A 27211-nucleotide genomic window follows, 5' to 3' on the forward strand; every position below is an offset into this window, starting at 1 on the left:
ACTCATCTGTTGCATATATTTCAGCTGATAGGGAAAAAGGTGTTTGGCATGAAGTTGATGCAGGATATGGTCAAACTTGGAAAAAGGATGTTTTCATTAAAGTCACTCACAAACTAGGAAGTTACAGTATCACTGTATTGGCTTGTAAAGATTAGCAGTCTTTTTGTGTCAGAAGATTACTTTTATAATACTTTGTAACACTTTTTAATACTTTTATTGCCTTAACCTTCTAGTAGTTTCTGTGTGCCTTTGTTTTTAATCAAATTTTGCCCTTTCCCCAGCACTGACATAAAATGTACCAGCAGTTTCTGAAAGAACTGGACTAGACCAAATCATTTTGCTGGTTCTCTAAACTAAGCATCCCATGGATACTTGTTTCCAATTGACTTTTATAGTGTGAAAAACGAGATTCACTTAATAAATTATAAAAAGTTTAATATAAACAAAAAGACAATTAGGAGACAAAGGAAATAAAGCAAAGGGTTAAAACGGCCGGGTGCCCTGGTGGGTTGCCAGGAACACACCTGGTATCTTGGGAACACTCTTTTTATCCCCTCCTGCTGTGAGGGTTTAATGCATATTCAAACTTTTTCAAGAAGTATTTAGCATGTCCCCTCCCTGGTTCCGCCTATTTAGAACATGCTCTGTATGGTTTTTATTTCTTGCTGATTATCATTATTTTGAGTCTGGTTTCCTTTCTTCTTGCAAATGGTCAGTGTTGATAACAATCTGGGCCCCTCATCCTTCCTTTGAGGGCAGCTGGGCTTCATATCTTTCCCCCTCCCGCTGCCAATGGCCTGGTCCTGGCTTCTGATAACAGTTTGGTCTCCATTTCCTGCTGCTGATAACAGCCTGGTTTCCACTGTCCTTCTGCTGAAACAGCTTGGACCTCCCATTGTTTTGCCTGTTGGAGTTATCTTGCCTTGTCCAGATGAAACATATCCCTACCATTCAGAATTCCTTTCTAAGCCTATAACTTGCTAAGAGAGAGAAGAATATAGCAAAAGCATATAGCATATAACATTTATCATAATACTTGCGAAAAGCCAATATTTACAATATGAATTCACAACAATCGTTTTTAGCTGGCATACTAAAGATTAAACATTCCCCATAAATGCTCCTTGATTCATCCAGTATTTGTTCTTATAAGTAATATCTGCTATTCAGATAAATCTCTAAATCTCATCAGACAAATGCTCCATATGCTCTCATGATTAGAAGTCTGAAAAAAGAACAATCACATTGTGTCACAACCATAATATATCTGAGTGTGCTACACCATCTTTTTTAAGGTAACATTCCAAGGTACTCCCCAAGGTACCCCCAAGCATATTTTTCTAAATTACCTGTATTAAGTGATTGCTTGAAAGCTACTTTCATCTTGTAGCAGTTAGAATGAGATGTGAATTTCAGACTTACTAGGCATCCACAAGTCAGAGGCTGTTGTTAAGATGGTGTTCCAAGGTAAGTTTCAAGGACACTTGGATTTCTCCCACTACACTGGTAGAAGTCCAGGTATCTGAGAAATTCCTTTTAAGGTCCTGGAAAAGTCTGGCTTGCTTGCTTTTCTCACTGAAGTGTCTCCTCTGAGCTGCTTTGTTTTTCTTACTTGTTAAGACTTTGAAAGATGGTGTAATTTAAGTTATATAATTTTCAAGTGTAATTGTCAGCTGCTTTTTAGCAAAATACCATCTTTCCATTAGCCTGTTTGCTGAACACAATTTGGGTGGTGTTTGCACTACATGCAGTAGTGTTGGTTTATGACTTGTATTTGAGATCTCCAGGCCTTGAGAGCAAACAGGTTTTGTGTACTATGAAAGCCAGTCCTGGTCCAAAAGAGGGAGAGTGGGGAAGAGATAACATAATGAGGTGATACTAGAGCTGTCACCTCTTAGTGAAAGCTCTGTTCACTGCCTTTGTCACTGAATGCTCTGCCTGCTTCTCAGTCACTCTGGCATGTGAGACTCATTCAGTATCTGAGAGCAGGTCCCCCCAGAAGCAGCTGAAGGGAACAAAACGTAATGGTCCTGGTAACTACCTTAACTTTCCTGCCACCTGCTTTTCTTGAAGTACTTAAAGTGTTTCAACATTTTAGTTCTACCAGGTAGTATTGTCTTGGTACATCATCCCTTTTCTCTTGTCTCTGGCCTTTAGCCTTTATGTGATATTTATGACCAATATTTGGGAGTGTTTCACATCTACTTGGATAAATTAGCAGCAGAAATTACAATTTTTTGTTGCAGAATTGCATTTTCCAGTCTAATTATGAAGGCACAAACTCATACAGGCAAATAAATAAACAGTTTCTGCAATCTACAATATACTAAGTTGCTTTCCTCTATATTTGCATTGTCTGTGTCACACCCTGTTAACCTGTTAATCAATTCAATAACATTCAGATGCATTCAGTGACAGAAAAAAAGCCAATGACCCTTGTGACACCCAGCAGGTCTTCACTTATCTTCAGTGAAAAAAAATTTTTAATCAGTGGATTTATTAAAATAATGGGCATCCCTGCCTACGGATAAAAGGTGATTTTGTTGAATAACTTTTAATGTGTTCTCTTGATTCTCAAGTAAATATAAGAGAAAATAAAATATTTAACATGAATAAGTTCTCTGATGATTAGTTCATCACTAATGAACCTTGTGGTGTTTTATCATCTGCAAAAACATCTTTAGAAAACTAAAACATGTTTGTTTTTTCTTTTTAAGAGCTCACCAAAAAGAAGAAAAGGCCCAATAGGTGAATTTAAGGGAAGATGAATAATAGTACTTTGAATATAATCAGAATAGATCTTTGATACCCATTTTCAACAAACTTGGTGTTATGGGAGAGAAATCTCACAGCAGAAGGGCAGATTTTGGTTGGAAGCAATATTTTAGGTTTTCTCATTTCTGCTTGATTAGTGAGCTTGATTTTTAAATGGACTGAGAAAAGTTTCATTGCACTTCATTGCCTTTTCTATTGAAAATGAGCATATATGACGTGTAACTTTTTTAAATTTTAAAATTACTGAATGTTAACTTGATATAACCATTTATTTGTTTTTGTATTATTGTACTCCGTCTTCAAATATCTGTGTCTCAGCCTTTACCAATGTGCTACAGTCTGAGCATATTCTTCATTGTCCTAGGACATACAGAGTTTAGCAGTATTCTTATGTTCCATAATGATTGCTTAGAATGATATAACCTCTCTAAGCTTTGTTGAGATGGTGGTTTTGATCATATTTATTTGCATCAAGAGCTCTGTTTATTTTGTATTGCAATAGATCTTGTGCACTTAAGGACACATAGCCTCTTTCCATAGGGTTCAAAGCTCAGGAGTCTGAGAAGTGAATACTGTGGAAAATTCTAGGTTAAATGTGGTCATCTCTTGTTACTAAATCATGCTGCAACAAGGTCATTCTAATTCTTAAGTGAAATAAAATGTTCTTTGCCGTGGCGGTGTCGATGACAGGGGTGCCATGACTACCCTGAAGAAGCTGTCCTGAAAAGGACTGCCCAGGAGCACAGGCACGTCCTCTGCCCAGCGAGTGATTTCAGCTCAGCGGCAGCGTGCAGGCGACACGGAGAGACTAGAGAGCTGTATGGCATTCCACTGAGAAATAGCCTTTATTGTAGCAGGGCCCTCAGTGAAGGGAGCCAGTGACAGCAGCTCCCCGAACAGGGGCAAAACCGGGGTATTTATTGGGAAGGAGAGGGGCAGGGGAAATTTGGATACATGTATTGGGGTGGATTGATAGGGAGGGAAACCAATTGGGTGTAAGAAATTAACATGTTCAACTCTAGGGCCTCTGGGAGTGACACTTTTTCTCTGCATGACTTAAAAGTGTCTCACCTAGGGAGAAGCTCTCCAGGGGAAAGCCAGGATTTCTGAACTGGCCAGTTCCTCGGCCTCCACAGTTCTTTGGTTTGAGTTTGGAGGCATTACATCATTATTGACTTCTTGTCCCAAGAAAATTAGATAGATTTAAGCTCTGTCATATTTGAGTTCATTGACTGAGAAGACCTTTTTCAGATTTGCCCTTTCTTTGAGTTGGAGAAATGTTTATTTGTATGTGATGTGTGAAAGAGAAGCTCTTCCATTCTCTTATAGAGAGGTGTGGGCTCTGTGGGTATGGCCTTCCAGATAGCCTGGAATACATTAGATAATATGATGCTTTTGAATTTTTTCAGTGGATATATATTTTTCTGCTGTCTATGTAGTCATTTCATTGTCTTCTTGATATTGTTTGAGGAGTTCTGGCTGCCAGATGTCATTAGATATCTCCTTGGGCATCCCTGGAAGGTGGGGAGAACACAACACTGATGTTCCTGAATCTTGATCTTGTTCTGATCTCTGCAGGGGCAATATTTTTTAGCTAACATATCCCATCGTTCATATATGCAGAGCATGAGTAAAAGTTCCAGTCCTTTCAAGTCAAGCTGTGAGAGGCAAAGAAAATAATGCAAGTTTTGCACAGTCTGTTAGGACATATTTGGTTCTTTTTGTGCTTTCTTGAAAATTAGTTTTAACTGTTCGAGGACAGGACTTAGTTTAATTTTGGTTTTATGTGGTTTTTTGGAGGTTTTTTTCTATGCCTGGTAATTTTTCATCAAGCTCTGTTCTGTAAATTTGGCCACAGTGCTCATGTTAATAAGATAGAAATCCCTGCCCTTTCTCAAATTCATTCTTTTCTTTGTGTGTGTGGACTGTCATCCAGACTAAAAGGCTAGCACTATTTATTGCCTAGAAATTAAATTCAGCTAATGTAATGGGATCATCTGCTAAAAACAATCACAGAACTTCTGTGGAAGAGTCAGGGTAATTCTGTTGGCTGGTTAGCAGCTCACTTAAAGATGTGAAAGGGAAAGGCAGGAATAAGTAAAGCCATTTGTTTGCTATATACAGAAATTACTGTAAAGTATATAAATAACTTAGAATTGCTGCTTTTATTTGATGCTATTGCAGAAGGATTTGATGTGTTATACAGTTGAGCAGTCAGATGTTAGCTGAGCTTCGGTGTCAATAAACACAAAATACTGTATAGTGAAGACAACAAATAAGATCCTGAGTGTCACTGGGAAAACTTCTGTCAATAAACCAAAAAACATAACTACTGAAATTCTTTATCCTGCATTTAACAGGATAATGTGTAACTTACTGCATATAACTTACTGTCTGGCACATGGAGTGCTCATGTATTTATCCCTGCCTTCAGTCACACTGCCTGGTATGTTCCTCTCTGAGCAAGTGGATATTGGGGTATTTTTAAATGTCCACACATTTGATTTACCACCATTTTGTGGCAGGACAGAGCTGTCATACAGCTCTGGAATTGCTTGGTATTGCTGGTCCTGAGTCCCTCTTTTTGAAGTAAGGGTGAGGCAGGAGATGTCAGGAGAAAGAGTTGCCTTGGGTTAGACAGATGAATGTTAACTTAGCAAAGCAGATTTCATCCCTGCAACTAACAAAGAGTTTCTAATGAGATGAGGCAGGTTTTGGCCAGTACCTGGTAGTTTCTCTCTAGCTGAGTGTCAAGTCCAGATTTCAAGAGTCTCATTTACTGCAGATAATTTTAATCTACAGATAAAATTCTCAGTATTCAATCAGTATTGAATAAAACAGAGACTAACTGGTTATCCTGGATGCTGAAAGAAACTGTAGTTACCTAAGAAAAATAAATTGGTATCCTATAGTGAGTGTCAGAATGTGCACAGAATAGGGGAAGCTAGTACTGTGCAAATAAGCTTCATTTTTGGGAGTTTCTGACACATTTTGAAGTGCAAGAACTCAATTTCTCTCATGTCTCAGATGTCTAAATCTAAATGGGCTGTAGCTTTCAACAGGCAATGGCATCAGCTTGTAGCATATACAGTTTCCTGAGTCTGGAAATATATCAGTTGTTCCAGTTCCCATCTGGTAGCATTCACAATTTCTCTCCGTGCTTTTCCAGGAGGTTTTTGCTAGATTTCTCAGGAGCACACCTGTACAAAAAAATGTGGAAATATTGACTGTTATTGAAAATTGCTGTCTTCATCATTTGAGATTGCCTTTTGCAAGTGTCCTGTTAACTAGGCTGTTAGAGTTCCAGTTCTTCACAAAGAGGAACAAAAAGCTCAGGTGAAAGATATTCTTGTCTTTCCAAGGCACAGAGTAAGTTTTTGGAAAACTGACAGTCTTAAGTTGAGCAATGAATTTAAAATAAATATTTTCCTCTGTAGCTTTTCTTCCCTGTTGTAAAAATAGATGAAGTCTGTTCATTAAACAGGACAAAATGCATTCACTTTTGAACAATTTTCATGTGAATGGCTGTCCTTGAGCAAGTAGAATAACACACCATAGATATCTATCCAATTAAGATTTGGTGGTACTATAAGTGAGTAGCTGTTATAATTTCTCTTACATCTATCGTTGTGTCAACAGATTTTGCTATCCAAAAGCACTTCAGGATCCTGAAGGATTCCTTGGGAATGAAAACCTGAAAATCAATACTGAAAGTGAGCTGTAGTAATTCTGTGAAGAGGAAGGCTTGACTTTTTGAGGAAATGAAGCTGTCTTATGTCTAGGTGGTTTTTATGTGGGATGTAGTATGTATTGGTATAGGATAACTATAATTTCTTCGTGGCCATAGTTTAAAAAAAAAGAACAACTTTATTTTTCCTCAAATCCTTCCTCAGCAGGAATAATTCATCGTAACTGGAGTGGCATGTGCTCAGCATTACACTGCAGCAGGTTCTGCTTTTGATGTATGTGGATAATTCAGTTTTACAAATAGTTTCATATCAGTGGTATTTTTAGCAATAAAGAACATTTTGGCAGTGTTCTAAGTACTTTTCTGCTCAATGTAGGCAGTAGGCAACCTGTCGTTAAGGTGGAGGAAAAGTACCTGCTTTTGAATGAAACAGGCAGCAAAGGAAGCTAAATGAGGAAAATAACTGCCACCCATTTTAACTGGTTAATTAACTCCTCTCTCTACCAGGGAGTAGAAACCCTGGGGAGATAGGGAAACTGGCAGAGGGAAGGGAAGGGAAGGGAAGGGAAGGGAAGGGAAGGGAAGGGAAGGGAAGGGAAGGGAAGGGAAGGGAAGGGAAGGGAAGGGAAGGGAAGGGAAGGGAAGGGAAGGGAAGGGAAGGGAAGGGAAGGGAAGGGAAGGGAAGGGAAGGGAAGGGAAGGGAAGGGAAGGGAAGGGAAGGGAAGTCTACAAAGCTTATATTTACTTCTGAGGGTATTTCTCTGGACAGGTAAAAGGACTTGGGGCACAGGGTTTGGGTAAGTGGTAAGAAAAAGTTAGTTATGAGGCAGGGGAGCAGGATGTAGTCTGACTTTCTGAGTCAATATTACAGTAACAACTGGGGGGAAAAAAAAAAGGGGTAGGGGACGAAACAAAACAAAAATATCCCCATCACTGAGAAGTCTTCTTGAAGTGTTTCGGGTAGATTCTTCTCCAGCTTTTATGGTGCTAGCTTTTTGGTTAATGCCTGGAGTGAGGTCAGACTTCCCAAGGATCCAGGCCCTTTTACCCACTACTTTATGGTGCTGGCAAACTCCCTGTTTCATTCTGTGGCTAGCTATATTAGATGCAAGTGCCAGTTTTGTTTTGGGTTGATCAGCTTCTAACTGTTCATAGTAAATTTTATGTGACTAGAGAAATCTATTTCTACTTCTTATAAATAGTACATGGCAGAATTTTTTTATGAAGTTAACTTTCCAAAATCCATTAAAAAGGTATGTAGTACATTCACATAGTTTCTGCTTCATTTTTACTGGTCTATTGTGTTAAACCACAGAAACGAAATTTACTGTTTTTCAGTACATTGAAATAATAGTTTAAATAGCACATGAGAAACATTCTGAATAGCAATGGCTAGGCAATTTTCCAGCCCAGCCAAACTGTAGATGCATTGCTGGTAGAGTTTCATCTGTGTAGGCTCCTCTCATGCAGCAGAAATAGTTGCATGTTTTTAGCTGGGTTATGCACAGAAATGATGGACCTGGCTGTAGAAGCTGAGTGTTCCCTGGCAGCATCACTGTGGGGACACTAGTCTAATAGGTCAAGAGTCATCTTTTGAACTTCCTCTCCTAATCTGAGAGGCAAAATGAGAGAGCAGAAAACAGTACAGCTCCTGTCAGCTTCCCAACAAATTCATTTCAGGCAAACCGATTACATGATTTCTTAACAAGACAGTAATAAAAGCTTGAGTTGGAGACATGCTTTTAGGGTTAAGGTGGTAACAGATCATTTAATAAACGATCTTTGAACTTCTTGTTCCTTACAGAATCTGTCACTCTTCCACTTCATTCTAAACAGTGGCAAAGTGAAGGAGGGCCTTGTTTACAGCAAGCCATTACAGGTGTTTATGTGAAGGTTGTTGGACCCATTTCCTTCTGAAGAAGGTTTTATTTGAGAGGGGAATCTCATGATGTGATAGAACACGGTGAAGTGACAAAACTGGAGATGGTTATCTGTAAGAATTTTTACAGGATGGTTTGAGGATGCACTTGACAACAACAGATCTGCCTCAGAATAAGTCTTTAGAAAGTGTGAAAATGAACTGACATTTTAATGTTAATGTTTTTCATGACAGAATTTAATTCATGATGCTTCATCTTTTTACTCTTCCTCCTCCATCTAAGATGGAAGGAAGCTTCCAGAAAGCTGCATAATTCCATGGTTTTCTTAATGATTTTGTTGAAAAAAAAAAAAAAAAGAAAAAAGAAAAAAAAATACCCCAAAACACATAACTTAAGGTTGAGGCTTTGTTGTGGGCATATCCTCCCCTTTTCACTCTATTTTCATTCTTTCACTTTTGAATTTGCTGCTTTTTTTTCAAAAAAGGACAGTTACAACAACAGAACTGAAGACATCTGGAGGAAAACATGGCTCCTCATGCCAGGCTGTTTTTCAGGTCTTTTTGTAGGAACTTCCATGGTACTTCAGGTGCTTATACCACCTTTTCCATACCCCATGATATTGTAATTTGAATATGAACCTTTATTACTAAAAAATCAGGAATTTTCAGTTGCTTGAGATTTTTATAGACTGAATTTGACATGTTATTTCATGAAATTAAAGTGTTTATTGGAAGTTTAACATGTGAAACCTATTTCTAGAATTTTATTGTTTAATGTTGTGTGCATCCACATGATCCACATTAACACATTAACAGGATGTGTTAATGGCAATCAAAAATAATCTTTTACTGGGAAAGACTTCATATCAGAAAATCCTTTGTGTTTACACTACCAGATGAAATGACATGATGATATTTATGTGGAACTGTCTTGCAGTGTTTAACATGCCCTTACTAAAAGATGGCAAATACTTAGAAAGTGATTCCTTTTTTTCCCCTACTGTAAGATCCTGCTCTGCCTTGCTTACAGCTTAGCTGGGCTCTAATGGTTTGCATTGAGTCCCTAAGTTTGTGTGTCTGACTGAATTGTTTTGTAAAACTTCATCCAAGAAGGCTCAGTTGCTTATGAGAATGTGACTAAGAAAAATGTTTTCCTGTATGAAAATATTGGGAAACTTATGGGACTTCTCTTAGGACAAGGGGCTGTTTTTCTATAAATGTTCTACCTCTGGGGCAAATGAGATTTTAATAAGATTATATTTCAGAAACTGACCCACTCATATTGTGGAAGAAATTCCTCCCATTTGGAGGTCTGAGGCTGCAACAGTCTCAATGTATTTTCAGAACTGAGAATAAATTAAAGGACTGAGAGATTGATTTTATACAGAGTCTATGAGAGGGTTGAGGCTAGCTGGGAATAGGAGCTAGGAGTGATTAATGTTCTGGGTGCTGGAGGTGTTTGCCTTCTGTTCAACCCATGGAACAGAGTCTGAGAAAGTAGGCTGGAGGGGACATGATGCAGGCAGGGGAAGAGTTGTCCCCTAAGAGAAATGAAGTTTCTCCCTGCCTTTGCCACAGGATTCCTCTGTTGTAAGGGAGCTCACCTGGAGCAGAATGGTCCCTCTATGTATCCTTATTTACTATGTGTCCTGCTTGGCCCAGCTGCAGAATTTCCAAGCTCCCTGTTAAACCAATTTGAGATCCAAAGTACGCAAAATTAGGAGATGCTGGCTTCAGGTCCTTGTTTGTAAAAGCAGAGTGTTAATACTCCCATACTTCGTTAGGGTGCTGCAGAAATAAATTTGTTTCTTAACATGAGATGAAAGTACAGGAAAGGAAACTTCAGCATTTTAAAATCAGAAGAATAAATAAAAGATGGGGTCGGACACTGCAAAGAAAACGAAATATGGAATAACTTCTCATTAATTAAGTAGCATCAGCCTGTGCACCAAGTAAATGAGGAATACAAGGGGGAAGTTAATATTTTAGTATTTATTTGACCAGTGATTTTATAGAGATGTACAGGAAGACTGTACTGAAGTTAGAGAATTAGACTTCATTCTGACACTTCCTAATTCTTTGGAGCATAATTTTGCAGTCTTAATGTTGAAGAGTTCTGTGTGTGACTTGAATATACACAGGCTTTTTAGAAGTCATTATTGTTATTTAGCTAATTTATTGAAAGGCAGCTCTGCTTTTCCCGATGGACCTGTGGAGAGAACAGCACTTGCATCAAAGCTGGAGCATGTGCCTGTTAAATTAGGCACTGGGCATGCAAAGGGATTGAGAGGTGCAGCCACACTTTTCTTCCTCAAAACATGTTAAAGCTGTCCTGCAGCAGCTTTTGTGTGGTGTATCCTGGAAAGATTTGTAGTAGGTTCCCCAAAAGCCAGTTGTGTGGAGCTGCTTTTTGAGAGCATTTGAACTCTGCAATGGAACCCAGCAACTGATGCCCATGTGAAATCTGGCTGCAAGAAATTGGCCTGGTTTGCTGAGTCATGGTTGCTGTGCAGAAATCAGGTGTACAGATCTCCCATGACCCAGGGCTTGTGTGACTGGTGATTCCAATGGTAAGTCACTCTGTTAGGGACCTAAATATTTCAGGAAAATGTCTTCCTGAGGAAATACAAAGTAGGAATCTGTGAGAAAGGGATCTTTTATTCAGGAAAAAAAAATAAATGCGGGGGGGGTGCCAATTCCAGAAAATCTCAATCTTTACTACAATTTAAATTTTCCACAGTGTGTATTACAGTATCTTGGATGATCTTCATCAGCAGACTCAGTTTTGCCATGTTTCTAGGTGTATACACTTTCTGTAGTCTACCTCAGAAAAATGAGATTGGCTTTCTGGAGGGTGTGCTTTGTGTTTGATTAGTGAGTAGTGTAGATTTGTAACCTCACTTGCTGAAGAATTTGTATAGAGGATGTCAGGTAAAACTGCAAGAGAAGGAATTCATTGCACAGTGAGGGCAGGGCTCCAAGGTCCAAAAGTTATGCTTTTAAAATTGCTGTAGATGACATGCCAGATGAATTGATGACTTCCAGGGTATGGGGAGCAGCACTTTCTCAATACACTGAATACACTGAAGTTTCTGTTTATGGGCTAAGCCACAAACAAGAAAAAAACCATATGGCCAAAAAATTGTAGACCTAAAAATACCTTTGGTACTATTTTATTGTTTTAGGTTAGAACAAGAGTTAAAAATTAAATGGTATTTTTCTGTGTTAGGTTTTGAAAACATCAATATCAAATGCATGGATTTTGGATATATGTTCTTTAAAAAGTGAGAATTCACAAAATGTAAGTTGTGACTCAACTGTGTATTAATAACAAGTAAAAACCTTTTCTGGTTTTTGCTATTTCCTTCACATGGCACCACGTGCAGATGTCAGGTTCAGGTGTGCATCCCAGCCTTAACAATCACTGCTAAGCAGTAGGAACTGATAGTAGGTGAATGCAATTCACTGGAGCCTGGCATTCCAGAAGCCCAGGGTATAAATTACTCATCTAGCAATCCATAGGTCTCCCAATGCTGCATTTCCCCATAATTGTTGTATCAGTGCAATTAAATTCTTTTCCCCTGTCTTGCTCTTTCCAAAAGGTATAAACAATTAGAGTTTGTACAGGATAAAATAAATTAAAATAAATAAATAAGCTATATTATAAAATAAATAAATTAATTAAAAGCACTTACAGTAAAACTTTTTTGGCCTTGTTGTGGAATTTGGAAGAGAAGGAGGGTTTATCTCTGCTTGTCTGAGAACAAATCCAGCTGCAAAAGCCAGTATGGCTTGAATCTTCCTTTGGCCACAATATAGTTTAATGTTTTAGATGAATATGAAAGGGCTCTGATGCAGAGTGGTGCATCTTCGATGTTTGCTGAGTAATGTCAGAAACAGAAACCTGTACAATGCACTTCTGTGAAAGATTTACTGGAGAAAGACTTTGGGAGGTCCAGGCACCATTCACTTGGCTGCTGCACTTTTCTCACTGGAAGGGGTCGGACTCCTGGGAAGATGCCTGGTTAGAAGAGTAACAAGATGCTCCATATGGAACCAGCTTTGTGAACTATGTATAAAGTAAGTCCTTTCCCAACAGACCAGAGAAATCATTCCCAGGAAAGGCATTTTAAGTTCAGCTGACAGTGGCATTGATAAGGGATACAGGTACATTTATTAGAGTATATTTGGCATCCTATCAAAACCATTTGCAAACACTTTTTAATAGGTCCCCTGCCAATTGTGTTTTTAGAAAGGGACGGTTTCCTGCAATGTTTCATTTCAAATGACTAAAGAAACACTTTCCCTAAATATTGACATACTGAAATTCACAAGAGTTGAATTCCTTGTTATTGAAAGCAACAGCAGATGTATTGCTGGAAAGATATGAGAGTCTTTGACTCTCACTATGAGAGTCAAAGTAAGCCTTTTCTTTCTTTACTTGGCAGGTTCCGATCCACCAAAATCTTAAAGAACTTCTGGCCATCCGGACAGAGCTTCAGAAGAGGGTTGAGGATTTGCAGCGGGAGGCTGCCACACGTTCCATTTCCTCCTCTTCTGACAGAGGTTCATCTCCTTCCCATTCCACCACACCAGTGCACACCTCTGTGTGATGTGGAACTAAAGCCATGTGAAAAAAATTAGTGTCAGATAACACAGAGGGTGAAATGCTTTTCCCATCACAAAAGGATTGTGAGTGACTTGTAATTGCTATGATCTACATGCCTTACTCTGTGTCTGATAATATCACAATGAGGCCAAAAAGAGCTTCAATAGATATGGTGTATTTTCTTGTTGGCAGTTCCTATATGTGTTTTGACACTCTAGCTAAGTCACCAATTGTGAAATTAAACTTTGTTTTGAGGAACTAACAATTTAGCCATTCTGAAAAGGAATCCATCTGCCAAGCAGACAGGAAAACGCCTCACACATTGTACTATGCCTGGTTGAGAGATGATGCTTACACAGAACACAAAATGGGTTTTTTTGAATGGGAGCTCCTTATTTCACTCAGATTTTTTTTTTTTTTTCTAGAGCAGTTTATTTTTTTTTTTTTTAGGTAATGAACAAATGTTTTCCAGTGTAGTCAGTTTTACATTTCAAACTAAATATGCCATTAAAAGTGGATGAAGTTGAGCTGGAGTTATCAAGTACACCACACTGACATGTATGATGTAATATATTTGGTAAAGCATGTACTTTAGGTTTTTTAATGCCTTTTGTACAAGTTGAAAAAAAAGTTTAAAAAACTGTTTAGCTTATTGTTCAGTTTCAGCCTCGTGAGCTAGGGTTAAACTTGCTCATGTCAAGCTCTTGTACAAAGTAAAGGTTTGTTTTCTAGCAAATGGTAATATTTGGGGTTGAAATGACACTCAGCTGAGTAAATTGCATAATCTTTATAGCTCCACATTGTGATGCGTGTTTTGTTTCTAAGTGTACACACAAAATGCTAAGCTGTGTGCGTTTATACCCATGTGTATGTGATGTTAAACATAGGCATCCTCCCGTGGGTTTAAGCTGTACATTCAGAAAATGGAACCTGCCTGTCCAAACCCTTCTGAGGACCTTAACTTGCAACGATTTTGTTTGACAAAGTTTTTTGAATAATGATACTGTTTTTCTTGTAATAAAGCCTCTTGACTTTTTGTTTTTTAAATTCCTGCTAGCATTTTTTCTGTAAAGGAATAATTTAACTGTGTTGTCATGTTAAATAAACATTCCCAATGTTCTCGCATCTCTCCTCAGAAATACTCATATTGGAGACAATTGATAACTGTCACATTCCTCCTTTTAGAAAATTACTCACTGGCATTCTTGGAAGGCCTAGAAATCATGCATGCTGCAGATTTTCCCTGGATTGTTTTCCTTGCTGTGTTTCATGAAAATCTAAGTTCTTCTTAGGAAACTTAAATATTGCAGCTCTGCTTCTTGACTCATGCTTGTATTGCTCCAGGTTCTGCTGGTGGGAATTAAGCCCCATTCTTAAGAGCCAGTTATGAGCTATATGGTGATTGTGGGTTTTACTGACTGCAAGGATTCATTTGTTGCTGCACATTCGTTCCAAATACAAAACAGCACTTTTCTGTGTCTCATTCTCTGCATTAACTCTACCCAGCACATAGTTAATGAGTCCAGTGAGCTGCTGAGCACCTTCCCAACTTCAGCTAGAGAGGCTGAAGTGCTGTATCCAGTCTTACATGTTTACTGTGCAGTGCAGGGTATTTAAACCTGTCCTTTATATTGTAGTGAATGATTTTTATGATAAATATTCACCTACACAAACAGTTTAGGAAGGCTTGCAATGTTGCATCTCTTAATCAACCTCAGGCTTTTTATAAATAGATGAAAGATGTTTTCCTGTAAAAATGATTCTGCTGAACAGTGTGTCAGCAGTGAATTCTACATCACCAAAAATACATTGAGCTGGTATTGAATTAAACTCTTCTGTACTTCAGATTTCCCTTGACATTTCAACTGTGTATTAAAGTAAAGCACATTATCTCCAAAATGCAGTGCTAAAGAAAATCTTTTGAAGTTTTTCTCTATATTTGTGCTAATAATCACAATATTTTCTCTATAATTATTGCAAAAGTGATGACTGGATTAGCTTGGGCATTCTGAGATTTTTAAAGCTTGGATTTCTAAAGCTAAACCCTGAGAATTTGGTTTTGCATAGAAGAACTTCAATTATTTCAGATGACTGGCTGTGTATCCACCAGTTTCAACACAGCTCAGCAAGTCTCTGATGTACAAGAAATATCTGGGGGAGGGTCCTGTTGTTCCTTGTGTCAGCACAATGGATGGGTTTGTACATAGCATAGAAATATTCAGAGATATTCTGTAGTTCATATGGGCTAGTTAGAGCATAGCTTTACACTGAAGAGATGATTGTTGTTGTACTCAAGTCTGCTTCCTGATAATCAGGGTTTCTCCTATTGATTTAACAACTAATTGGTTTGGGGGGGGGTTGTTTGTTTGTTTTTTTAATAAGGCAGTATTGAACTAGCTAAGTGAAGAGCAGAATCCTGTTCCCTGTCTGATGAGCTTTGGACAGAGCTATTAACTTCTGGTTCAAAAGCTAGATCTCCTGCTTTGGATTTTGGTTTTGACTGCTCAGTATAAAGGGAATGTGCAAAGACAGCAAGCAGTTACATTTGGCTTGTAGGATTTTCCTACTGTCAATGACATATGAGAGGGGGTTGTACAACCTGAATCCAGTGTCCCAGAAAGAGATGAAGCCTTGGTAGCCAGCTGACACATTTCTTGCTTGTAACATAAGTTAAGTGAATCATCAGCATCAGAGACTTGGCCATTTTAGTCCTGTGTCAGAGCTGAATTTACACTTCTTTCTCCTTTGTAGATAAAAGTAAATTTTTTGTTGTTTCATTAAAATGGAAGAAGGCTTTTAAAGCCAGTAAACACTCCTAACTGCCTGGTTCTGTTCCCTGCAGAGGCAGCCTTCTCAAGGAATTACAGCTTTAAATAAGAAGTGTTTCATTGCTTTCTTTTTCCAAGAGAAGCTGTACTGATTCATGTGCTGTATGTGGTAATACCAAGAACAGCTGGTTCTGTAGAAGTTGAAAACAAGGAATCAAGAGCTCTCATTCATGTGCACTAAGCCTCAACAGAGTACACAGTAAAATGGGAAATTCAGACTATTCCCCAGGTGAAATATTTATGGTAAAAAGCAAAAGGAATGTCCATTTGCTGAGACCTGTATCTGCTGAGCTAAGAGGGTATTGATAGCTTTTAACTGCCAGATCTTGTGCAGTTGGGAGGAAAGAGTTAAGACACATGAGTCAGAAGTAGTTAGTTTGACATATAAACCACTTTTCTTGACTTTTTTGACTGTGAGACTGAGCATTGCATCATTATACTTAAAAGCTTAGTTTGCACTGCATGGGACATATATCTACTGGGTGTGAAAATGTAAAGAAAACTGCAGGAAACCTTGGGCACTGCCTTGAGTTTAGCTGCTGGGCGACCTGAGGTGGGAGGGGAGAGAGAGAGTGTGTATGTGTGTGCATGCATGCAAATGCTCCATTTTTTACCATTAAAGTTTTCTTAGTGATATTTGTTTTCTCACAAAGTCTGTTTTGGATCAGTTTTTTAAATGAAGTTTGCAGTGTAGTTAGAGAAGAGGTGATGTACCATAAGGATATAGCCAAACACTTGCAGCTTACTTCCATCATTAAAAAAAATAACACAAAAATAATCAAGTCTAAAATGTCTTTCTAGTCAACTTGGTTTATTTGGTGTTTTCCAAAGGTAGTTAAATTCTGGTTTTAACTCCTGTGACCCTTACACGCACATTAACAAAATGTATTTTGTTACATTGTAACATTCAACCTTCATTTGGTACAGGTCACTTCTTCAGCAGCAAGGAATCTGTCTTGCTTCTAAGTTAGAACTTCACTCAAAAGAAAATGTTCTCTAATTTCACAACCCCATTGTTTCTGAACTTCATTTGTTCCTGAACCTCATATGTTAGAGAAGCAATTTTTAAAGCCTCAGCCTGCCAACTCATCCTTCTTTTTCAGAATCTGAAACAGTATTGTGGACTAATTCCACTTTTATCACAACAAATGAGTAGTTAAGAATGATGACAATGGAGCACTTGTAAGGGTTCGTTAGTGGGGTTGCATGAAAATTACTGAGTTTATAGTGCCAAAAAGATCTGAAATTCATGTTAGAGTATTCTCAGCTGAAGAATCTGAAACAAAGTACTGCCAAAGGAAAATGCAAGTAATTTAAAGAATAAACACAAAACGAGCCAGCTGAATTCTTTCAATTCTCTCTTTTCTCTGTCAAACCTTTGCAAAACCTTTTCTGAATCATTTTATTGCCATTTAAAATAGCTTTAGAAGTGAGGTGTCATAAGAAAAAGAGCTCACGGCATACATCGTACAAAAACTCAGGATATCTGTATATATAGGTTTTGGACTCATTAAAGAAAAAAAAGCAAACCAATTCTCTAGTGGTTTATTGCCTTTTTTATAAAGGATAAGAATGTTCATGCCATGTATACAGAGCTTAAATGCAGGATTTTTTAAAAATCCATATCCCAATTTAAAGTGAATAAATCATAATTAAACGAAAGTAGAGGTGAGTGCTGGGTCAGCTGTTCCAGAACTTAGAGCACTACTAGGAAAATACACAGGAAACCTCTCAGTTGCTATAATGCCTAAAATATAGATGATGTATAAACTCCATATTTCTCAGAGAGTGGTGGCAGCTCAGATGGAAGAAGGGACAAACAGCAAATAAAAAAAATCATTTGAGCCTTTGCTGACATTTACCACTAAGACTCTGCCTTTTGTTCAGTTTTGAAGAGAAGGCCAAGCCTATTTCTCTACTGAAGGATTTGCAAGTATTTTCCTATTCAAAATCCTAGAGAAAGAAATCTTGAATTCTGTCACTATTCACTTTGTAAGTGTTCTCTTTCACTGTGCATTTATGGATTTCCACAAACCTACACATTACACTAAGGTATAAGTAGTCACCAACATTATAGAACAGCCTTGGGCAAAGCAGCAGCTTCCGAGTCCCAAAAACTGGGGCGGGTTTTCCAGTGAAAGAGCTTGCTGCCTTTCTTTGTTAAATTTGTGACCTGCAGTATTTTGAATTAGTGTTCCTTCTATGCTCTAATATGAGTCCCCAGAGGAGGGGTAGGTGCGGTACTCTTTAAACCACACTGACTAGTTAGTGACACTCTGGTCAGACAGGTAGGGCAGGGTGAAACCCATGATCTGCATCTACAGGAACATGGTCACTGGCAAAGTGAGAGGAGGAATTATGAGCACTAGATCTATACTGGGAAAACAGCTTCTAGTGATCATCTGTTACACACATCATCCACAGTAACTTACAGAAAACATACTTCATGCTACAGCTTTCAAATATGTTTGGGTAAGAACAAAAAACAAGTGCTGGTGCTTGGGACTGGAGATACACGAATTCAGCTGTGTGGCTTAGCCAGCACCTAAGCTCCTGTTGCAAATTCTGCAGACCATACTTCCTCCATGAAAACCTTTCTCTGGGAGTAAGCAAACAGTACATCCCATCTCTTTCCTATGCTTCCATTATCTGAGCCAATTATTAACATTTCTTTCCGATTCCAAACACATTCATAAAACAAAGCAGCAGAAGTTCAGAATAGTGTCATAGCCTAAGTGTTCTGAATAGTTGTGAGGCACCTTATAAACCACTGTAGCTGTTCTGCCAGAGCTAGTATAAGGCTTTAAAAATGCAAGTGTTAAAAAGAGCATAAAGAATTGTGCAGCAATTGTGAAATACTTAAACAAGTTACTAGGAAATTTCCTTCCAAATGCTCCTGGACTCATTCACCTCCTGGCAAGGCCTTCTGGAAGTTAAGTCTACCTGAAAACTGTGCATTTGTACATCATACTGAAAGGCTTGGTTTTCTTAATAACGTTCATAAAATACGGAATTTGCAAACCCATACAAAGTGCTCACATTTCAGGTTTATATATAAATAGTACCTTTTACACCAAGTAAAGTGGAATTTCCTTCACTCAAGAGCATGCTTTTTAAGGAATCATTGATTTGGAAAAATGTATTGGAAAGTGGCAGTTGCTCACATTTTAGCAGGAGTCAAAAAGCTTGCTGGGGAGGGATTAGAAATCGAAACAGAAATTCTTGCAAGATATTGAAGGCTGGGTCTAAGGCAGCGGTTCAGCAGCGTGGCAGGGGCTGTGTATGCACTGTCCTGGTGCAGCCCAGTGTTCTGCTGAGCACCACTCACAACCCAATGTTTCCCAGGCAGGAACCCCATGCAGGACAGTGATGGAGGATTCATCCTCTCAGAAGGTACTGCCTTTTTTAAAGGTTTAGCCAATGACACAAAGAATGAAATTTAAATTATTTTTCTGCCTCTAGGTGCCTGGGAGCACTCCTGATATAGTTGCTGATAGAAGGAGGGGACTGCATCTTCTTAAGCTTGACTTCTGTTGTGGTATTGAGCATTACAGATCTTAACAGATACCTGCTTTGCTTATTTCCTTTTGGGTTAAATCTGTAACTTGTTCTAGTGTGACTGAAATCTGAACCTGTCCTTGAAAGCATCCATATGCACACAGCTTTAATTGTGGTGACAACTTAGATATCTCAAGTCACAGAGACAGAATCACAGAATCACAGAATGAACTAGGTTGGAAAAGACATTTGAGATCATCTGGTCCAACCTATGACCTAACCTAACACCTCTTCATCAACTAAACCATGGCACTGAGTGCCACATCCAGTCTTTTCTTAAACATGTCCAGGGACACTGACTCCACCACCTCCCTGAGCATACAAGTCCAGTGCCCAATCACTCTTTCAGTGAAGAATTTTTTCCTAATGTCTAACCTAAACTTCCCCTGGCACAGCTTAAGACAAACTGTATCACTTCAGTTTCATTCTGATCTGCAGCACAGTGGAGCATTCAAATGGTATTTGGTGAAAGTGAATACTGCACACGCCCTCAACTGTATTTGTGACTTGGTGTGAAAATCAGGTCCTTTGGTTAGAAGCCCAACACTGGGTGGTGGTGGTGGTGAAGCATCCTCAATTCCTGGCTTGGGAGCAGGGAGTCACCTGGCTCAGCCCAAGGCCCCCCACATGAGGACCCACCATAGGCACTTCATTTTTAGGTGTAGCTACATGAAGGACTGCAGTCTATCCTCAGGAAATGTGCAGCTTTGCTCCTGCCATTGGAAATGACACTGCCTGGAGCCAATGGCAGAAGGTGGCTGGAGGTGCTTTGCAGAGGGCTTTGCAGGGTTTGACTTTGGATTGCTATTTACAGGCACTTCACTGTCCTCATACCTGTAAACTCTTGAAAAACTGACCACTGCTGAAGTGCCTTCTGTGGATTTCCATACAACTGCACACCAATCCTACACTACTACTTCGATGTAAACATAAACCTCTTCACAAAAAATAAACACATGCTACCAGTCTAACCCTAAAGCCTAGAGCAATAAAAAGCCAGTTCAAGCCTAAATGCACATTAAATAGCTTTGGAGTCAAATTAAATTAAAAGCTTAATTACAAGCATATAAGATCTCTGTTGCTGCTGACTGATTATTTTCTAGCCCTGGGTCACACTTTATATCTTCACACTGTCTTGTTTTGGTGGTTCTGCTGACTGCGTTTCCAGGACTGAATATTTAACTGAGGAGAAAGAAAAAAACCCATGAGTACAATAGCACACGATGGAACCAGGGCACAAGCAATGGGCACCCAAGCACTGGCTGATTGTATGTGGCACTGGAAAAGCCTTTGCAGCAACCTTGATTGTCTGTCACTGATAGAAAGATCATGCTTCTCTTGTGCAAGACTCAACAGTTGATTACATGAAAGCTAAATGTTAACTGCCATCTTTTGCAGCATGAGGTCTTTGGGCTCTTACCAGGCTTTCCTTTGTGTGCAGTTAAGGGGTAAAAGCACTGTGGTGCGTGTTTCACAAAAGCTGTAGCATCACCTAAGCAGTGCCATCATCAAAGGGATACAGCAGCTCCATGCACCACTGGGGACTTTAAGGAAGTCCCTCAGCAAAGCTGTTTTGTGGAGGGATGCAGGCAGGGGTAAGGGATACAAGGCTCTCACCCTGGGGCTCCTCACTCACGACGGCTTCCATGTTTTCTCCTTTCACATACTCTGCGTTCAGTCCCTCTGAGAAGTACAATAAACAGAGTGAGATGGGAAGGGTAGAAAGTAAAATTATTTGCTTTGATGCCTTAAAAACTCTGGTAATGGGCCTCAGAGCTGTAACAGCTGAGAAGTTTTTTTTGAAACCTCCTCTGCAGTGACAGCAGCACAGAGCCTCAATAACCCACAGCCAGTGCTGAGACTTCCTGGGTTTCAAAGCACCCATGGAGATCCTGGCAGGCTCAGCTCTAGCAGCAGCTCTTTTGTCTGATGCTCCTGCTTCATCTTTATCATGCGAGACAGCCCACCTAATTCCTGTCTGAGGCGCTCAGCTCTGAGGAGTGCAGGAGGAGGAAGGGAGGAAGGCTTCCTGGAGAAGGACTGCTGTGCAGCAGGGCCTGCACCTCAGCACAGAGATGTGCCACAGCCTCATTAAAAGCTAAATTATGCAGAGCTTCAAGAAGTAGTTCAGAGCAGGGCTGTGGTGATGAAGCAGGATCCCAGTGGGGTGTCAAATCCCAAATAAGTCCTTTATTTAAATGCAAAGAAGTTCCCAACATTATCAACAAGTGGAGCCGAGGCCAAGGAGCAAGGCTGGACACTGGTGGGCAGGAGAAAGGGGGTGGTCCAGCTCAGAGCTGGAGGTGAATTAAGACAGTCTGGGGTATGCCATGGACTTCGCCATCCTCAGCAGTTCCTCTAAGGGACAACTGTGGGGGAAGGCAGAGGTGAAAGTGCTGTGCTGTTGCATCCATTAGAGAGGAACTAGGGAAGGGGATTTGGGTGCTGCTCTGCAAATGAAGCCTGGGCAATCGGGCCACACAGCATACACTTTTTAGGCTTCTATAACTTGTTTGCACACCTAAATATGGCTCAGGGTGTGACAGGTACTGGCTGTACATCACTACCAGGTTTGGATAGGGCTCATTGCTATCACACAGTGAAGGAGGGAGGCAGGGAATAGTGCCAGGACCAAGTTAAAGGAGTGTGGTGGGAGCCTTAGGCAGCAATGGGGCAGCTGGTGTCTCCAAGACACAGGAGAAAAAAGTTCTGCAACTGGCTAGAAAACCCCCATAAAGTCCCCACACCAGCAGAGACACTGCAGCCAGCAGCTGGCCAAGCTGTGGAGGCAGGAAAGGTACAGCTCCCACCCTGCCCAGGCACAGCAAGAGCTCAGGGACACCAAGAGGCTGAGCTACAGACTAGGGCATGGCTGGTGAGTATGAGGTGAGGTGTAAGAAAAGAAAGTGGGGTGAAGAGTTCTAGGCAGCATTGTGCATGTCCTTTAGGGGAATCATCAGCAAATACTCCTTGGAAGAGACTCAAAAATGAAGGACAGCTGGGCAAGAGAAAGAACCAAGCCTGTTCCTCACATTAAGCGAGTGGTCACTGCACATCACCATTGCCTCCACCCAGGCATGTGTTTTTCTGGAATAACACTAAATGCAATTTATGTTTTTCAATAAAAAGCCACTTTTGCAGTGGCTGACAGCTCTTAAGATTTCTGTCATGCACTGCAATACATCTATAGCCTGACATTAGCCCAGCATGCCATGTCTGATGGCTTAAATTAATCCTCCTTTATAATTAACTTTAATTTTGTGCTGCCTTTCTGGGGCTTTGTGTCTCTCAGCTTCCTCCTCATCAAAGACTTTACTCCATTTATTTTATTATTTATTCTTCCCAAAATATCATTTAAGTGGGGGGGAATATACAAGGGTGTTTCATTCCATCACATTCATTTGACTTTTCCTGCTGATCTAATTTACCAAAATGCTGTTTGTTTCAGTCACAACTGGGAAAATAGCACTATTCCAACAGAAATTTCCAACTCCAAACAACCTTTCCCTATGGCAAATGGGACTCACAGGAGATTTCAATTAATTTGAAAAAAGAGCTTGTAACTCAGCTGCTTTTAACTTCCCTCCCATAAAGAGCAAGCTGCAGGAGCCCACTATAGTCAGGTGAGTGCTGTGGGCTGAGGCTGTGAGTACCCTCCTGTAATGCTTGCACCAAGCAGCTTTAAGGGGCAGCTTGTGCACAAGGTGTTTCATGGTAAGTTTTGCTGCTTAATTTGTAGTTTACTGCAATGATTGTCATGTACCTGCTGAGGGTGCAGTGGGCTGAAGCCCCAGGTGTAGCCACTGCCCCTGCTTCCTTTCCTGTGCCTGGTGAGTTTTTACTGCTTTCTGAGGGGGATTTTCTTGGGGGGATTTGGTTTGTTTATTTTGGGGTGGGATGGTTTTGGGGTTTTTTCATATTTACTGTGTTTGGTATTCATGGTTTGGTCTTGGACTGTGTTTCTGTGGGGTATGAGGGACAGTGTGAGCCCTGGGGGTAGCAGTGGGTCCTGGGGCTGCTGCTGCAGGTGGGCTCCTGTCTGTGCAAAACCTGACATGGGGGGGACTTAATGAATGTGGCTGGGGCTTTGTTCTGCTAGCTCGGGGGCACTGGGTAGAGAATGGCAGTGGGGTTTAGGGTGAAACAGGTGTGTGCTTGCTGTGTGCACTGGGGTGCTTGGGGAAAAACTTACGCTGGATGCTGAAGCAGAACTTCTTCTGCTGGTAGGAGATGTAGCTGGAGACGGCCCCAATGAGTGCCATGGCCAGGCCACTGGCAATGCCGGCGATTGTCCCTGTCTCTGCTACTGTGGGGCACAGAGAGAGTTTTGTGATGGGCACACACACCACCCCTCCTGCCTCACCATCCACTGTGACACCTACCTCCGCTGTAGTTGTTGTCGGTGTTGCCACTGGCACCTGCAGAGACACAATCCCATCAGTGCCCCTGCACCCCTCTGCTCTCTGCACTGCTGTGCTGGGAGGGAGGGGACACACAGGAGAGAGGTGTCAGGGCAGCCCTGGCCTGGGGGTGGGCAGATGCCTCCACAGGCTGCAGCTTTTCTGTTGCCCCCACACTCCACTGGGCTGTTTGTTTTTTACTTCTGAGGGCTTTGAAGCTACTCCTCTCCCTCTTTGTGTGTATGGGGGAGTTTTGGGGGCTCCTCTGCATGGGATGCCTGCGTCTGACAATTACCCTCACCCCCACCTTTTACATCTCCACTGCTCAGTGTCAAGAGAACACCTGAAGGGCTGATAGTGTTACACAGCACACAGGTGCCATCACAGGGAGATGACTGCCATCACGTCAAGGAACCCTCAATTGGCTTGAAGTCTATTGTGGCTTCCCTAGAGAAACTGGGCTGGGAGGAGAAGCTGCTCCCACTCGGAACTTCAGTACTTGCTAAGTCAGTTACACCCTGAATTTATTGAAGCAGGTCAGCATTGGAGTAATGCCTCTGATGTGTCTTGTCCTTGGCACAGGGATTTATTAAATGTTGATTAGGCTTGTGATGTTCAGCTCTTTACATGACTGCTTTTAATATTTAATGCTGTGGATCCTTATGAACAGCTTATCCAATTGTTGCTGGATTTCCCCCTTGTTCCAAACATTGGTGGTCATGTGGTGGAAGGCAAATGTAGGCATGTACCCATGCATGGCACCAGGGTGCCCTCGAGGTGATAGGGGAGACACAGGTCCCATCTGTCCTGGTGGCAGCTGGTGCTGCAGAGCCTCCATGGACTCAAAACCAAGCATCTCCAATGGCTGGCACCAGACATGATCACAGAGGCCAAGAACTTTTCCCTTGGCTCCATGGCTTGAGATTCCTTTCTGCCCCCACCACGGAAGTGAGCACTGCTCTTCACAGGGCTCTTTCTAGGAGTTGGGGGGTAACCCCAAGCCATAACTGCTAAAGAAAACAACCATCTTCTGTAGGTTACCACTTACCCTTCTTCTTGTCTGGGCTGTAGCCACCATCCACAATGCTGGCCAGGTCATCATCTGAAAATCCTTTAAAAGGAACAAGAACAAACAGTGGTTGGCACCTGAGGGAGCCACAGCTGTGCTGGAGGTTGGGATCATGGGCTGCTCCATCCCCATTCGGGAACTGGGACTGGTCAAAAAGTAGTACTGCTTCTCTCACAATTACCAGATGTTAACCATGAACTCCTTTAAGGTCATAGAAGAGGTAATAACTGACTAGTTTAAATGCTACTGTATTATTTTTTTAACTGAAATTATTGATTTTTTTAAGAGTGATAAGTGATTATAACAAATGACTGATAATTTAAGAGTTCATTAAATGTTTTGGTGGTCAGCCTCGGTTGAGAGTGGAGGAGGCAGGAAGAAATGGTTTTTGTGTGCCATGGCCATGCTGCTGGGGACCAGTGAGCCTCTGGAATCCTGCAGGCAGGAGCTGACCTTTATCCTTCCGAGAGAGACAGAACAGTCCAAGGGAAAAACTGAGTGCTAGCATCTTTTGGTACATGTGAAAAAGTTATCTTGTAGTGGGCAATTCTAATTAATGCAGGATAAGTATAGAAAAACAGGGTCTGTGAATCTGCAGCTGAATGAGTGGTGCTGTTGAACATCTCAGCTCCAGTCCCAGAGGCAGCCCTAGGGTGCAGCAAGGTGAGTGATGGGAGCAGAGGTCCAACACCAAGACAGCAAAAGGTTCCTCCTCTGATGCTGTGCATTGGGAAGGATTTCCTTTGCCGTAACAGTGTGGAAGAGACTGCCTTATTCATCAGCTTAACACAAAAAACAGATTTATGGGTTTAGTAATGAGTGTGAAAAGAATGAAAGCCCTGACTATGCCAGAGCCTAGAGAGGTCCCAGGCAGTCCAGGGAGCTGGGGGAATGTGTCTGCTGGTTTCTGGCCAGTGCCATGTTCCAGCAGTTCAACACCTCAACCTTTCCTGCAGGAGCCTGAAAACTCAGCAAGCCAAGAACACCCAAGTGCAGACAAGCCATTTAACTAATACAAAGTAATAAAATACCCACTTGTTAACTACGCATGTGAGCAGGGTATACAACCATCCTGACATCAATAAACCAGCCCTGCAAAGTCTGTTTCCCAGCTCAAGTGCTCAGGGGAACAATCAACATAGACAAATGATTCATTCTCCGTAGTATTTCTGAGATGGAAAAAGACCCCTCCCAGCCCATAGGGTGTGTTAGGCCAGGACCTGAGCCTACTCTAGATTTACACCTTGGCAGTGACTGTGAACACCAGCAGCCCATGCACTCGGTTAAAAAGCTGTCAGGTACGGGGATGGGGGAATTCAAAACAACCACTGCAACTTAATGGATCAGGAGAGACCCTGGGGGAAAAAGCCTGCACACAGACAGGGAGCAAGTTGTTAGGAAGAGCTCATCTCTGCCAGGGACCATTGAGGAAGAGGCTCCTTCCTTCCCCAGGATCAAGCTGCCTGTGGAAATGTCTCCACATTGAGCAAGCAGGACAGGGGCAGTGGATGCTGGCAGTGGGACCAGGCAGCACCTGTTTCCCTTTATCCCATCATTTGGTGGGAATGGTGTCAGGCTGGGAAGGATCTCCTGCAGGACCCAGGGAACAGCAGGGCCAGTAGTAAGCAGGACAGAGAGGAGAGATCAGCCTACCTTCACCTGGCCTTATGTCCGGCTGCCCAATATCTTTCCTATCGTTCTTATCATCAAGGGCATCAGCCAAGTCAAAATCCATAGGATCCTTTTCTAGGAAACAAGACCAGAGTTAGCAGTGTTGTGATAGGCTAAGGAACCCTGTAATTGTTTCATTAATCAGGGAAAAACACTATTGAAAGAGATAAAGCTCCAGATGCAAGCATTTCCCAATTCTGCTATGGGCCTTATGGCAGATCTTCCAAACCCATCCTGTTTCATGCCCCCAAACTGCTGTGGTGGGAAATATCATGTCCTTCCTGCAGAAACAGTGCTGGATGTCTGGAGTGCCAGGCAATCAGATAAATTAGGCTAGTAGGAAAAGCCAGAGGCAAACTGGTGCCCTGAGGGCCCAGCCAGTGGAAGGGAGGGAGATGGCTCTACCATGCTCACATGCCAGCTGGAATGGCCTGTGACTTGACTCCTTGGAGTTGTTTTCCTCTGTGAATGTTCAATTGGTCCCATGAGCTGCCTGGCTCTGACAGAGGATATTGTCTTTCATATACATCAGCTAAAACCCCAGTTTGCTCGGAGCCAACTGAGCTCCTCAGCCCTCCCACCAGTGCACTCCTGAGTTTATTCTGATCCAAATCAAAACCCTGCCTTGGCAGGCAGCAAAATGACCAGGTGACAGGGTGCCCTGAGCCTGTGGATGTCTGCCAGTGGAGCCAACATGGCTGTACCATGATGGAGAGCATTACCAGCTCACAACC

The 27211-nt window shown here is 41.2% G+C and overlaps 2 protein-coding genes and 1 long non-coding RNA gene across 33 annotated transcripts in view; 2 read left to right on the plus strand and 1 right to left on the minus strand.

Moving 5' to 3' along the window:
* The window catches only part of MTMR1 (myotubularin related protein 1), a 74661-nt gene that overhangs the window by 26301 nt on the left and 21149 nt on the right, over positions 1-27211 (plus strand). For 11 of the 25 annotated variants that reach the window (XM_086850542.1, XM_086850534.1, XM_086850535.1 and 8 more), the window contains one exon: positions 12791-14076. The exons of 2 other annotated variants lie outside the window; for them this stretch is intronic. In XM_086850542.1, coding sequence (XP_086706668.1) covers positions 12791-12955 — 165 coding nt within the window. In that variant the 3' untranslated portion in view covers positions 12956-14076. Of the gene's footprint in view, positions 1-6414; positions 6819-11571; positions 11644-12790; positions 14077-27211 lie in introns of those variants that run through there. 12 more of the 25 variants (XM_086850527.1, XM_086850528.1, XM_086850529.1 and 9 more) reach the window with 2 other exon arrangements.
* The window catches only part of CD99L2 (CD99 molecule like 2), a 48729-nt gene continuing 21936 nt past the window's right edge, over positions 419-27211 (minus strand). The window contains exons 6-11 of one of the 6 annotated variants that reach the window (XM_086850576.1): positions 26460-26552; positions 24786-24848; positions 23720-23755; positions 23530-23643; positions 20955-21020; positions 419-5975 (exon numbers count right to left, since the gene is read on the minus strand). In XM_086850576.1, the coding sequence (XP_086706702.1) occupies positions 5782-5975; positions 20955-21020; positions 23530-23643; positions 23720-23755; positions 24786-24848; positions 26460-26552 (566 nt within the window). In that variant the 3' untranslated portion in view covers positions 419-5781. Of the gene's footprint in view, positions 5976-10319; positions 10552-16569; positions 20520-20954; positions 21021-23529; positions 23644-23719; positions 23756-24785; positions 24849-26459; positions 26553-27211 lie in introns of those variants that run through there. The other 5 variants (XM_086850577.1, XM_086850581.1, XM_086850575.1 and 2 more) reach the window with 5 other exon arrangements.
* On the plus strand, positions 22940-27184 carry LOC147650538 (uncharacterized). 2 transcript variants are annotated; one of them, XR_015276438.1, is made up of 2 exons: positions 22940-22960; positions 23077-27184. It is a non-coding gene; the product is annotated as an uncharacterized LOC147650538 (long non-coding RNA). The 2 variants fall into 2 exon arrangements; XR_015276439.1 differs by having other exon boundaries at positions 22955-22982.

Source organism: Cyanistes caeruleus, chromosome 14, assembly GCF_971803275.1.
Source record: "Cyanistes caeruleus chromosome 14, bCyaCae1.hap1.1, whole genome shotgun sequence".
Lineage (NCBI taxonomy): Eukaryota > Metazoa > Chordata > Aves > Passeriformes > Paridae > Cyanistes > Cyanistes caeruleus.